Source organism: Scatophagus argus, chromosome 1 (genome assembly GCF_020382885.2).
Source record: "Scatophagus argus isolate fScaArg1 chromosome 1, fScaArg1.pri, whole genome shotgun sequence".
Lineage (NCBI taxonomy): Eukaryota > Metazoa > Chordata > Actinopteri > Scatophagidae > Scatophagus > Scatophagus argus.
The window spans coordinates 21836313-21851362 of NC_058493.1; the positions used below are offsets into that span (position 1 = coordinate 21836313).

General features: G+C 42.5%; 1 protein-coding gene across 1 annotated transcript; it reads right to left on the bottom strand.

The window, feature by feature from the left end:
- Window positions 1–118: 118 nt before the first annotated feature.
- itgb6 (integrin, beta 6) lies at window positions 119–12191 on the bottom strand. The gene is made up of 16 exons (XM_046391390.1): window positions 11990–12191; window positions 10088–10157; window positions 9617–9696; window positions 9282–9477; window positions 8928–9174; window positions 8596–8767; window positions 8281–8442; window positions 8001–8096; window positions 7662–7751; window positions 6246–6380; window positions 4259–4676; window positions 3958–4180; window positions 3397–3491; window positions 1871–1987; window positions 1620–1786; window positions 119–734 (listed from the first exon to the last, which is right to left on the bottom strand). The coding sequence occupies exons 2-16, from the start codon at window positions 10140–10142 to the stop codon at window positions 636–638; spliced, it is 2352 nt and encodes a 783-aa protein (XP_046247346.1). The 5' UTR covers window positions 10143–10157; window positions 11990–12191; the 3' UTR covers window positions 119–635.
- Window positions 12192–15050: the final 2859 nt, after the last annotated feature.

The following is a 15050-nucleotide window of genomic DNA, read 5'->3' on the forward strand; positions in this document are numbered from 1 at the left end:
ACTGTAAACAAAACTTTCTTTGGCTCAAATCCGATCAGTCTAATTTATATCTTTGAAGGTATTTGAGAACTGTGTACAACAAACAATTAAGATTTAACATTAAAGGTTTCACAATAAGTCAGAATTCAACTTTATTTATGTGCCACGCCACTAAAAAACCTATTCTTAAAGGCTCAGCCTTGCTTCACAATAAAACAACAAACACAATATTTAAAAAAAACACAATTGTCCACTTGTATATTTACATTCATTAGAATAAAACAAGGATTTCTTTTCAGTAGTAGAGCACTCGTAGTGTAGACGCCTCCTCTCCAAACTGCATGTTACAGGAGACAACAACATGTTAACATTTGTAGGATCGTGCGACAGGAAAGTGCAGTATTTAACAGTACATCATCAGTGCACTTTAACAGCAGGAAGTTCATCACGTAGTGTTCGTCTGTTCACAGCGTCACTGTGTCTCAACATGGCCGAATTAGCACAGAGATCTGTACAAAAACAAATTGTAGGACAAAGTTTTCTCCCTCCATCTCTTACTCTTTCTCTCTCTCACACACACACACACACACACACACACACACACACACACACTTAAGTGCACTCAGACGTTGGTTTGCATCGTCTCCAGTTCATCATCAGTAGTGACTCAGTGTAATACTCTTTTCTCTCTCTCTGCTCTTATAAGTTATATTTTTGAACGTGGATGTCGAGCTTCGGAACAGAGGGTTGGTCCCCTGAAGAGAGACAAAGAAAAAACACAAACACGTGAAGCTGTTTCATTCACCTTGGACTGATGAGATGAAACAATCGACCATTAAGATACTCTCACCAGAACATTAAGGCTAAGATATTCCATATGAAAAGACAAAGTTGTGTTAGTTTATCCTTTCAGTCCCAAGCCCATTTGTTTTGACTGAGCCAGAAATAATTAAAAATAAGTTACCTAATAAGTTAGGCTAACACGTTCCTAAATCAAGCAGGTCACTTTTGTTTTTATCTAATGTTACTCAAACTACTTTTACTTTCTTCTTGTTGTAGACTTGGTGCAGCAGGATGAATTGAGTCAAATCAACTCATAATGACCACAGAGTCCATGTTGATCGTGATAAAGGAGCATGTCGCCCTGTGCAACGATATGGCTCGTTGATGTGCCTTTAATAGTTTTTAGGACATTGAAAAATACATCACATATTTGAATAAAACTACTGTCCCAGCCATTCATCTGTGTCTTGATGGTTCAATTAACTCATTTACTCATTTACATTTGGAGAAGATCTGATGTACTTTAAGGAGAAAAAAAACCTCATTTTAATACGACATGGAAACTCGTATGAAATATCTTGAAGCTTTAAATTGAAAGATATTTGAACATTTTAAACCCATATTTCACAGCACCACAGAAGCGTGAAAGAATGCGAATGACTTAAGACTTTTTAAACCACTAATCTCGACTAATTGTTTTCTCCTCTATTCCCCGTTTATTTTGTTGTTATTATATCACATTTTGTTCTCTATAAAGTAAGCTGTATCAGGCAATACTTGTTAGTGGGATCAATTCATTGTGTTTTTATATAGAGAATATTGCCAACCGTATCCATTAACCCACTTTAAGGTCTTACCGACTGCCATTTTGCCTTTGACCTCTCAGCCTCAAACTTTGCCACCTCCTTACGGTCGTGGGCCGACACCAGCACCTTCCACACACCCAGCAGGATCAGGCCGATGCACACGATGGAAAGGGAGACCCCCAGAATAATCATGGGGATGTTTGGAGGCTCCGGACAACCTAGCAAAGGAGAGAGAGGCTGAGATGAGACCCACGCTAGGAACTCCATTTTCTGTTGTATCTGTTTTCTGTTCTAAAACTTACCGTACATCTCTAGATTGTAGGCAGTGGTCCCCGTGTCACCTCCTGCCACGTTAAAAGATATCCAGCACTCATTCTCCATCATTACCTTGCATGGCATAGAAGAGCCCTTGCCATAATCTGAGAGGAAATGAGAACATACATGTCCAAAAAGGGAGGCATGAATCCGTCGTATCTCATCTTCCATTTCGGGATTGTGCTGAGAATGTAAAAGGATATACTCGCTTCTGTTGTGCTGTCAGTGTGATTTCCATATCAAAGACTACAATCAGGGGTGTATGCATGTGTGTGTGCGGACCACGCCATTGTATTTCACATCTGAAGCCTGAAAAACCTCTGTGATAATCAGATATACCTCTCAGCTTGCACATTTATAGCAGGTTTAAAATAATCTCTCCTATAAAGGAAGACAAGGTCCTTTGCCTGTTCACATGCACTACAATAGCTCTGCCTGTACGACAAGGTAAATAATATGTTCCCCATTGTCCGGTGCTGCCTGAATGGACATGGAGGGTGTTGTGTTAGAGACGGGGGGTGCAGGCTACAAAGACACCCGAGTCGATGCAGGTCAGCATTCCTCTAAGTCTCTGACCCATGGGGAAACTTAGCATGGCCCGATGTTGATACCACCATCAAAACCACTAGAGAGGTTGAGAAGAGGACAAACAAGCACTCACAGCACAGGTAGAAGGTCATGCAAACGGGTATATGGAGTTATGATACGTTTATACGGTGCACGTGCTGTAAAAATTATCTTTTTTTTTTACTATGCAGGGAACAGAGGTTTCCTAATTCATAATATCAGTGGCTTATTTTATCACTTATTCTGTACGGCTTGGTTCGCTAAAAACCTTTGCTGCTGACCGCTTCTCAAATAATATAAGTAACTTCCTTCGAGATGTCCACTGATTTCATCTCATGCCAGTGTGATATGAAAATCAACTTGTGGAGACTTGGAACCTGCCAAGAGGTCCTGCGGGTAGGTGTTTCTTCAGAAAGATGATTAGTTAAATCATGACAAGGACTGTCTGGATAATTCCCCTACGTTAATCTCTGCCAACAAACCCTGACATCCAGGTTTGGCATTCAAACATGTGAATCATGCAAACCTCAGTAGGTATGTCATCAGAACAACAAATCTGAAAAAAAAAAACATTCCCTGCGACAGATGGACTATATGAAGTGAGTTTCAGGTATCAGAAAGTAGATTCTCACACAGTACTGACAGGCTTAAACAATCAAAATCCCCGATATCGTCCTTTAATTTGAATGCCTTGAATGCATCCATTTTTAATGGCTGAACAAATTATTTACCTTTTCAGTTCATTAAACCTTTCCAAAAATAAACAACATCAACTTTAAAACTGAAAGTTTTGACATGTTCTTGTACAGTATTAATTTTAACAAATCAATAATAATAATAATAATAATCTTGAAGATTTGCTCTTATCATGTTTTTTCTCAACAAACTCTAATTAAAAATTGATAAAACTGTTGAAGCTTTTGTTTGACAGATATTAAGCCTTTACCTGCTGTTGTGTTGATAAAAATTTTAGGGATGCTGCACTTGTTATCACACAACTCTGCACCGTCCTGATCTTCCAGATGGCACTCTACACAAGCCCTGGTGTTAAAACAAGTGGAAAAGCAAAAGGTCAGGTTTTCCTTAGAGGCGATACAGTACCTCTTGGGAAGCTACAGTTCAATAAGGCTTCAGTCACTGACAAAGGGAGTACAAAGAAATCACAGTGCTGGTCACTTATCACAGTTTTCCCAAGGCTCCCTATGGCCCGTCTCTCCTGTAACAGTGGTATCATATGGCACTAGTCCTGACAGCTGCTTTACAATGAAGAAAGGAAATCTCTTTCTGTGGTGCGGTGTTGGGGACATTAGGTGTCCTTTGATGTCATATGGAAGGTGTAGACACATGTGAAAAACACGACCAGAACCTGATCTGCCTGTACTCAAAAGAACAGGCAGATCATGCGGCATAAGGAGGCGACATATTGTATCTAAATAGGACAAATTAAATAAAAAAAAAACTATGTTGCACCCTCAGTCAACAGCTGATGGCATTAATGTGCTCTCACCTTGCGGAGCTACAGGCGTCTCCACACGTTGGACACTTCTCACACTTGTCCCCCGACGCTCCAGGCACCGAGCAGACACAGTGGCCACACTCACACCTCCCCCGGCCACTGCAGAGTTCTCCGTCCCCCGACACGCACGCCTCGGTGCCGGCGCTGCAGTTGCAGTACTCCCCCGTCCAGCCGCTCTCGCAGCGACACTCCCCGCAGTCACACACCCCGTGGCCTGCAAACACAAAGTCGCTAAAGCGAGTGACTCGAAAACACACGACTAAATTGCGACGTTCAGGTGCCAGTCACTCACCTCCGCAGAGCTCCCCACGGAAGCGAGCACAGGAGTAATTGTCACACTCGCAATGGGGCCCGTAGATGCGCCCAAAGCTGGATGAATGGCACACGCACTGGCCGCAGTAGCACTGGCCCTGACCGCTGCAGACCTCGGACTCATTGTTTGCGAGGCAGTTACTCAACAAAACGCTTTCCTCGTTGCATTCGCACTGTGCTCCCAGGTAGCCCGGCTGACACACGCACACGCCACACTGGAAAGCCCCTTGGCCCTCGGCGCACCGGCTGCTGTTTGCTTCGGGAGGCCGCTGGCAGTCACACGAGCAAAGAGACTCCAGCTCGACGTCCAAACTGTCCTGTAAACCCACCGGCTTGAGGGAGAAGTGCTGAACTCCTGACAGGCATCCTGGGAGCGCCACAGTCACGTTGAACACTACCTGAGGAGCAGGAAGACCAAACCTGAGACATGTTATTCCTCTGAGCAATACGGCTTCATTGTGTTCCAGAAGTCTTGATTTTCAATCAATCCCACATACACCATCCTGCTACCTTAAATATTCACTCTGCACCACGTGTGTATTAATCTGCATCTGAAAATACACTTTAAAATACACCCAGCTGTTTTAAGAGATTATTTTAAAAAGTATGAAGTATGAGGTTTGAAGTAAGGCTGAAGTATGGGGGGTTTTTGTAATAAGATGGGAAAGTCAGAAACTTTGGAGATATACACTAATGCGTTATTGGTTTTTGTCTTTGCATGGGGTTTTGCAAGGTTTTGTTGTGCTTAAGAAACATAGAGAATATCACCAATTTAATCATTTTACCTCACAAAAATCCAAACCAACAAAAACATCAACTACTAGTACAACTAGTGAATATATTCGTTATCGATTATTTTCTTTATCACTTGTTTTTTCTGCAGCATATCAAAAAAGTGTTTAGAAAGGCCTGCAGTATTGCTTCTTTCATACAACCAATGGCTGAAACCTCAGAGGTTTTCAGTTTATTATCATATAAGACGATGGCAAACAGCAAATCATCACATTTGAGACGCTGGAACAAAACACTTGGTATAAATGACTAAAGCAATTAATTGACAGACTATTAGAATAGTTTCAGATTCATTCTGTGACGTCTGACTGCTCTGAGCGAGAGAGGGAGAACATACAACTTCATATGACGACATCTCCTGATCACACAGGACAAACTGATGCTCTTTTACGCCTCAAAAAGGCCAACGTTGAACTATTTATCCCAGGTGCTCAGGCTGAGACTGGCCAACAGGCAAGACTGCCGTCACCTTTGACTTAAAAGTGAATTTGAAGGCCTACATTATGTGGTGATCGTGAAAAACACAGGGTTTAACCAAGCGTGGCCAGTTCTATGTCTGAGGAATACTCACCTGCAGGCTTTACTATTCTAATGGAGGCCTATCCAGACCACCAAAACAAGTCATTAATCTGGCAGAATAGATTCAGCACTCTGCCACATTAGGACCAGATGCAAACTACACATTCAGTATTATTTTAAAGTCTTTTTATCTGCTGCCTGTAGGACTTTGGATTAAATTAAAAATTCTCTTCCGAGTGCATAATTCAGCACATGGTCTTTCATTAGAGTTCTCTGAAATGCCTTTCATGTGTGAACCTTGGAGTTCTCTGTCATTAAAATTTTAGTTTATTGTAAGTGCAGGACAAAACCTTTTGTGCAGCAGTTTTGCAGCAGAGAAAAGCTGATATCTTTGAACATATCTTTCAAACTTACCTTTTTAGCCATTGCTCAGAGTGCCTTCATTGTTTTCCACTTTGTAGGAGTGGTTTCATTCATTCTCTCATTTTCATTTCATTTTATTTTTTAGCTTACTACTCCATGTTTTTTTTGCGTTTTTTTGGCATGTGCAATTATTTTACTGTTCCTGTCTTTCTACAGTCTTAATGGTCTTAGTTTGCTACTAGCTTGTAAAGCATAAACACAGAGACGATGGGATTTAGAGGAAAACTACTGACCGTCTCTCCAGGTTTTATGTTGGAGCAGCGCTTTAGATCAGGGAGGACGGTCCCATTCGGGCAAATGGCTGTAAAGGACATCTGGAGCTCTTCTGTGTCTCCAAGGACCTCCAGTTCGATCTCTGAACGCAGTTCCTGGAAACAGTACAAAAATATATCAGCGCAACACAAACCTAGAACTGAACAAAGGATTCCCTCTCTGAAACAGCAAACATCACAAACACGCATTTGTCAAATCAACATACTGACTTCTATCACCATGAAGAGGGATTTCCAGGGCTTTAAGGTGGAATTACACTTTCACCCTGAGCTGACCTGTTTGCATGCTGAGACTGTTTGAAACCTCCAATTTAGTCTTTTTGTGTGACTCATCATCCCAGGTGTGCTGGCCTGTATAAAAGCACCTGAGGAAAGAGTGACAGCAAACCTCAGCTGGAGGGAAGACTGTGTTTGACTGACTAATGAACTCTGTGACGGACTGTCTGGGTGCTAACACAGGGTTAATTGTGTGTTTCCTGTAGGCCTGTAATTGTGCTGTGCCTTCAGTGTTGCTAAGGAGGAGAAAACAGGGGGATGTTTATGGGATACAATTGAAGACGGATTGAAGTAAAGAAGGTAAAACAGAAACAAAATACTCAACTGTTATTCGGTAAATAAGTTGCAGGGGATTTAAAGCCGGGAGGCTGAAATATCTAATCATCAAGCAACAAACATTAATCCAAAATTGCAGGTAAGTATAAATACCAATCATCTGCCGCCTATCGCTAAATACGCTTCTGTTTGTTTTTTACCTCCCTTAGCAGCCACATCTCCAACAATCTACTTCTTAACGAGCGATAACAAGGGCTCATCTCTCCGGTGTGGTTAAAGTGGCAGAGACTAAAAGTGGGTGTCAGCGACATAACTGATGAAGTAATTAGAGGACTCGCCACCACTCGCTGCCGCCAGGAGGGATTTGCAAAAGGACACTAAGTCCAAAGAGGAAGATAGACAACGAAAGATAGTGAGAGAGAGAGAGAGAGAGAGAGAGAGAGAGAGAGAGAGAGGGGAAGAAAGAGCAAGCCAGAGTCAGAGGGGCGAGGACATCAAACAGCTGAGACAAGCAGAGACTTGCTGTCAAACATGCTGATGCAAAGCACCGGGTGGTAGAGGGTAAAAAACATGATGGAAGATAGAATGAAAGAGGAAAAGCAGGGAAGGCAGAGATACCGTTTGCTGGTCATGACAGAGTTCATTCATTCATGCTTTATGATCACGGTTAAAACTCTGGCTCAAGCCTAAAACATTTTAGCGCCAAACAACTTAATTAAATCAAATTTGTCAACGTTTCACTGTCTTTAAAGTGGCAGGTGTTTTCTGTCTTATTCCTTATTACGCAGAATCCGCCCGCACATTCGGATCACCAACACTGTTTACTTTGTATGCTGTTACGATCAGTTCCAGGATGTTTCGCGAATCTTCCGCCAAGACTCCAACCGTTGCGCCAGGTATGAGGTTTGCATAGTTCTGTGAGAAAAACAAAAGTCGAAAAACAGATAGACAGCAAAGTCAAGACACAAATGAGAGCAGGCTTGGCTCATTGGCTCATTCAGCCAAGAAAAGTACAAATAAAAAAAGCGGGGAAGAAACGAAGGCTAGTTCTAACAGGTTCAGTGAGAGTGCAGCCCCGTGAATGCATATGCTAACACCAGTAAACACTGCGCCCACACAAAGAGCAACAAGGAAATCCTACATTTTTTGGAAAGAAGCTGTCACCTTATAGTTTGGTATCTGTGGTTCTGTCACAGCAAATATCAGAAAGATGTTGTTCTCCACCACCTTATCAATCAGCTGGCCAAGAGTTGGATACTCCTGAGAAAGAAACGGGCAAATGTCAGTAGTAAATGTGCTGTTGGACTAGTTATGATTCATCACAGCTGAACCTAAAATGACTCATGAAATAAAAGTCGTAAAACTGAGGTCATAGAATACGTTTACTGCTAAATACAGCTATTATTCTATCATTCAAAGCAAAAGGAAACCCCTGTGGACGTACCAGCACTGTGGACATGGAGTACTCGTTGTTCACATCCAGGTGACACTCCCCATCGTTGGGAATCACAATGCCGGCCATCTTACTGTCCATCCCAAAGTGTGAGTCAGCATCACTGACAAACACCAGCAAACGCATCGAGTCATTCCTCCAGCCTATCTTGTCCTATCAGGAGACACATCACACTGTTCATTCTCCTTCTTGAGCCTTCAGGGAACAACTCAACTGACTAATCAGGTAATAAAGTCGACCAAACTCAGAATCATAATCTTACATCTTTGCTCACATCTTTCAGGAATGTTAGAAACCAAATGTTACCCCACAAACGGCTGCCTGCATTACAGCATCAAATCCGCACTCTGGCACATCAATATTTGCAGACACGCGCTGCATTGCGATTATCTCGTTGAACTTGTCAGTGCTGCTTGTCAGGGACAAGACATGTTTATATCCAAAAGTTGGCAGGCAGGTTAAGTCTGGATTTGCACCACTGAAACACAGCAGAAGCCAAAAACAAAACGTTTGAAAAATAAGATTCTCTCGGATACCAAACGACATTGCTGACATTGTACTGCAATTTCCAAACCCCAAACATACATCAGACAAGAGCTGTTGAAGTCTCTGGTCATGTTTTCATATTTACTGTATACCTGCAGGGGTTGGCCAGCTCTTCCTCTGTGATTTTGATGAAGGGCAGAGTGGGTTTCTCTACAAACGAGCCAAAGCCCATTCGAAATTTACTAGTGAGACTGGCCATCTCTTTGGACAGAGAGGAGCCCAAGTCTTTGATCTTCTTCAGATCGTCAAACATGGATGCTGACAGGTCCATCAGGTAGTACAGGTCCACAGGGTAGTCCTCTGTGCGTTGAATCTTGACCTGGAAAGTCACCTGACTGCCTGTGCAAAAAATCAACAGCAGCACCTTATTTCTATCTGAAAATGAGGAAACCAAATGAGGAAATCAGGAGGCAGATCACCAGATTGAAAAGCGATGTGTATCATACCAACGCGCAGCCTGAGTGCCATTTTCTGTGGCGAGATCTGAGTGCTGTTAACGTTGCCGACCTTCCCAAGTGGGCGATCCTGCAGGATTTGGCCTTCGGAAACAGGGGACTCAAGCTGGTCCCTGGCACATCCTTTTTCTAGTAAGATATCCAGTGTGTCACATCTCTCGCTGACTGAAAACCAGTCTGTGAAATTCTGAGACATGAAGGAGAAAGTCACTGGGCTGGCTGTGCTGTGCAGATGGAAGACTGAGATTGCTTTCCACTATGCCATTAAAATCTTGCTCCTACATTTTAAAATGCATCATGTGTTGGTTTCATACGTTCACGCTTACCTCCTGTGTGCACCAGGCACAGTGAGGACTGAGCTGCAGACAGTCGTCACAAGTCACAGCGCTGCCGGCTGAACATGATCCTGCAGTCCACATGAACACAGGGCACAGTTAGAGTCAGCATGTCAACATCGACCACAGCATTCTGCAGCAGTTTAAAGTCTCTCCAGGGGGAGATACCTGAAGTTTAAACAAGGTTGTTAAGGTTGTTGTTGTTGGTTGTTGTTGTTTTTTTTTTTTTGTAGCTTAACAAAAAAAGAATGTAAGATTCAATACATTTATTACCCTTTTAATAATTAACGATGATAAGTGCAGTTAAATAATAATAAAAGACTTTTCTCAATGAAACATATTATCCGGGTCATGGAAATCAGCACAGCATTTATGATCTGCTTATGACTAACTCTTTGTTTACACATTTTAAAAGCGCTGCCCTTGATTTTTTTTTTAAAGGCGAGCAACAGTCGTGCTTACCCTCCACGCTGCTGATCCAGAACCGGAGAATCAGGCTCAACAGTATCAGCCCCATTAGTCCGTGAGGTTACTGGTTAGGAGGAAACAGAAGAAGAATATTTCAACTTGTCTCATATTTACAGGAGTGAAACATATCCAGCGACATGCCTCTTGTCCTCAGCCGAAAGCAGACTGGAGAGTAGAGCGCCGTGGTGCCGCAGTACCTGGATAGAGGAGGTGGAGGGGAAGGGGGAGGAGGAGGAGGTGAGAGGCTGCTTTTACCTGCGCTGCCTTTTATGTTCACTTCCGTCCAGGTGAGAAAGCGAGGCGGTCGCGAAAAAGATATGAAACCTGCGCGCTGACCGCTTGCTCGCCTGTTTCCCACCATTAGCTGTCCGATTACGAATCGCCCCCACAACCTTTAGTCATAACCTGAACTGATACAATTTAAAAAAAAAAAAAAGATAAAAAGGAGGAACCTATCTTTTTAATAAAAAGCAAATGGTAGAGCTACAGATCAAATGATATTACATCTGTGCAGTGGCGAGAAGTAAGTTCGTTTACTCAAGTTGTGCACTTGACTTGAGCATTTCTGTTTTATAGCACTTCATTCTTCTACTCCATTACATTTTTTTTTACCCAACTATCTTTATTATTATTAGCTTCTGTGGTTAATTTGGATGTTATTGTATTGTATTCTTCCACCGTTGTCATGTTGAGCTCTGACTGGATTTAAGAGGTGCCATAGGAACAAAGTTTACTTGCTTACTTCCAAGGCTGTTGTGCTGCCCTCATTACTAAGAAACTGTAAAGGCATTGAACTACTGGAAGAGCCACACTCTCTTAATCATTAAGCCACAGCTGAAGAACAATAATAAAATGCAGACAGGCCACGCAGTATGCAAATACAGCCTGTACACCTCTCTTACCCAGAGCTCATCACAGTGCCTCCGTTAATCTTTAACAGCCCATGAAAATGAATCACTGTCTTTAGTCTCACAAGATTTCTTTAAAACGACTGACTCAATGCAAAACCAGCCATGCAGGCCTATCGCAAATTATGAAATATGACCGTGAGTGTGTGTGTGTATAATGCGAGGGGAAGGAGAGTGGAGCTGCGTAGGTGTTGAGCCATTGACAGCTGCAGCGCGAATATTCCTGCTTGTCCCAACTCACAGGAATCTCACAATTCATCACCACGCCCCCCTCCACCCCCCTCTCCCTGGATCTGGGTGAGCCCCATCTGTCACCCCAAACCAAACCCCAACTCCACTCCTCTTATACTAATCCCTCTCACCCTTCTCTTCCTCTCCACTCTCAGTGACACCCAAACCTCTCCTCGGCTCCTTGTATTTTGATCCACTTTACCCGGTATCCTTCTTGAAGAGTCGGCCTGTGAAACTGCCATTTCATTTATACCTCTTTTGGCCTGATTCCTGCCAGTCCACCTCAGATTTACTCCCCTCTTCTTCTCTCCTCTCTGCTCCTCCTTCATCTCTACCCACTTGTCAGAACCTCCTGATTTCCTCAAGCAATATCTCAATATGATGCAACCAATGAGCATTTTTGCTGTAACGTCTCTTTCTGTTAGGTGAGTTCACGTCCTGTATGAGAGCTTGATCAAGTGCTTAAGGTATGTCACCATACTGTTATTCAGTTTTCAACCTGACTTTGCACTAAATCTAAACGCTACTGCTCTTCAGTTTGGTTTCAGGGAACTTCTCTCTCTGTGAATCTTACAGGATTTGAAGCATGACATGACATGATTTTTAAAGAGCATCAGGCTCATCAAAATTCAGCAATCCATAAATTATTCTCCCACATCTCTCTCTCTCTCTCTCTCTCTCTCTCTCTCGCTCGCTCTCTCTCAGCACTACGCTTTTACTATGCAGTATACATTAATCCTGCAATAAGCCAACTCACCTTCAGGGGCGTCCTCTGATAACATGCTGTCCTGCCAGTCTGTCCTTCTTGTCATCAAGTGAAAAATGGAGAGGAATGGAGAATCATCAGGCCAGCACATTCAGTCTTATTGTGTCCCTGGCAGTCATCAGAGTAACAGTAAACCTTTTGTAACGGCGCCCTTTATGAAGCGTGGTGCTGGGGTGACCCTGCTGCCCATGCTCCTTGACTCATGTGTGCTTCTGTGTGTGTGTGCGCGCGTCTGAAAGTGGACGAGTGTGTGTATGCATACTGGGGTCATGTGTGGGTGTTTGAACAGGCTCCAGCTTGCCCGTGTCATGTGTGTGTGTGTGTGTGCGCACGCGTGCGTGATGATAATGAGTGACAGTAGCAGCTGCTGACTGTGAGAGACCGCCGCAACTTCTTTATTAAGAGACGCCCTGATGTGTTGGTGTTGCGCTCCGGAGGCTAAAACGTGGTGTGAACTGCAGCACAACTCTCGTGACTCAAAGTAACGCTGTTTGTATTTAGTTTGGATTGTCTGTCTGTCTGTGTGTATGTGTACGCGCGCATGTTTGCTTAAGTTCAGTTAGTTCCTGCAGTGAGTAGAAGGAGGAGGAAGCTGAGAGAAGGAGTGCCAGTGCTGCAGTACAGCCTCCTTCTCACAGTGGTATGGCTGGAATGCAGGTGTACACATGCATGTGTAACTGAAACAAAATAACAGCACATGCCTATATTACAAAAGAATAGAAGGTTAAATTACCCCAAAATCCTAATTTTTTGTCTCAGAAGTCTTAACAAAAAAATGTTTTTGTATGCGTATGTAATGCTTGCATGTTGATATAGCAGAGATAATCTTTAAAATGGTCATTGTGTCGTTTGGAGTGATAGCACGCATTGTGGAATGCCATTGCAGATATTTGGTCATAAACAATATGGGTGATGGAATTTTGACTCAACTGTTTTTGAGATATTGTTGAGAATTACAAAGTCAGTTTCACTGTGTTGCTGCAGAAAAAGTCATTAGAAGGTATCCTCTAGGGATCTTGAATATCTGTTGTAAATTTCATGGGAATCAGGAATGAAATGAAATCAGGCAATTTTTGAACTATTTCACCAAAAGTCAAAAACATCAGCCTCCCATTGGTGGCATATAAGTCACGGGTTCACCAGAGACTTTCACCAGGGTCTTGCTTTGTGCACTGGGTTGAAGTCATGCTGGAATAGAAAAGGGCCTTGGGAGCATAGCATTGTCCAAAATGTCTTGGTATGCTGAAACATTAAGATTTCCCTTGACTGGAAGGAAGGAGCTGAGCCTGGCGCCTGTAAAACAAACAACCATACCACACCTGAATTCAATAATAACAAGGTATGTCCCAATACTTTTGTCTATATAGGGTATATAAACTAAAACTCAACCCGGTAATTAAAAAACAAAACACCCAAAAAAACAGAAACCACAAGGGGGAGCAACAAATGAGGTGACTGTGGCAAACATGCAGTGTCACAAGTGCAGAGAGAAATATGGTCTTCGTTCCATGAGCTGAGAGAGAAAAACAACTGTTTTCTGCTGTGTGGTAATATATTTTTCAGATGATAGACATGATTTTTAAATGGTTTATTTGGCTTAGGAAAAAGGGAGAATTTTCTCAACCATTTAAAGAACATTTTATCCTTAAATTTATCTAAGCAGATATCATATACAGTATCTGCACAGAATGAAAAGATAAAAATGACAGCAGCAGCTTATATCCGCAGTTTGTTTTTAACTGCTATGAGCACATTGATCGAACATTATGAACTGTGTGATATTGTTAAAATAACAGGAGCAAGTACTCTTGAACGTGGCTTTTTATTGCTTTGTTTCATTTCAGTGGCTATTTCCTAATAATCTGGAAATGATGCTGTTATGTGACAATCTGAGGGACATTTAGTTAAAGCCTGCTTTTAGCTGCAATGCTTATGGACTGGTTAAAGCAACAGTTCATCTAAAAATGAAAATTCAGTCATTATCTGGCTCACTCAAATACCAATGCGAAGTTATATAGTTTCTTATTCCATAAAACATTTCTGGCAGTTGGTTGGACAAAACAAGACACCTGAAGACGCTATCTCGTAAGCTAAACAATAAATTGAGAGAACAATCTTCACATTTTATCGATAATGAAAGAAATAATTATTTGCAGACATATACTGCATAATCCTCTTTTTGACCATCCCCCTTTTTTTGGTTATGTTCTTTTCAGCACCTTAAAACAAATTTATCATGTTGAGAGCAACACGCAGTAACAGTCCACATCTTTAGGAAGCATCCCATGTGTTAAAATACTGACGAGTATCACATTGAATGAATGACACTGGATACTGAAGCAGGCCTACCCTCTTAACGTCCGTGCCCCAAGTCTGACCTTGGGGCTTTCTCGAGGGATCAGTGCCATGTGTCCCCTCAGCTGTGGCGAATTAGACAGAGAGCGGATGAGAGCAAAGAAAGAGTGAGGCTCTGATTGGCATGTATCTTATGTTCAAAGGGTTGATGCCCTTACAATAGGCACTTGATTGACATGTGTGTGTGCGCCTGGGCTACATGGGACCTACATGTATATTCCTGGATGGGTGGGGTGGGGTGGGGAAGGACTGTGGGGTGTGAGAGCTAATCTTGCATCCCGGCGTTTTTGATCCCATTGACTGGTAAGAGATGAGGGCATGGTGCCTTTATGTCTCTGCGATCAGCTGTGCTAAGTCAGAGCTTAAGAAGGGAGATCCGGTGTAAGAGTGAAAATACAAAGGCTGTGTGCCTGAAATAGTGCTGGAAATGGGTGGGGAATGAGCACACACATGTTGCTCATCTGACCGGTCATAAGATGCATACATGAAATAACACATAGTCACACTAAAAGCTTGAAAATTTGCTCTGGTTTCAAAAATGCTAAACAATTTTGGCTCACGACGCCCCCTGCTGCCAGACGGTTGGTACAGTGCCAGGCAAAATTTAAAGGTTTCCACTTGATATTTATTTATTTAACATTTGATGGCGATGTGGCCACATATCGTATCTCCTTATGTGTGTGTGTATTAATTTCGT

Coding starts and splice junctions, on each gene's coding strand:
- itgb6 (XM_046391390.1), bottom strand. CDS start 10,142: ATGGGGCTGATACTGTTGAGCCTGATTCTCCGGTTCTGGATCAGCAGC. Junction 4,677..6,245: donor ACATAAAACCTGGAGAGACG/GTCAGTAGTTTT, acceptor CCTGCTCCTCAG/GTAGTGTTCAACGTGACTGT. Junction 1,988..3,396: donor TTTTATCAACACAACAGCAG/GTAAAGGCTTAA, acceptor ATTTCCTCTCAG/ATTATGGCAAGGGCTCTTCT.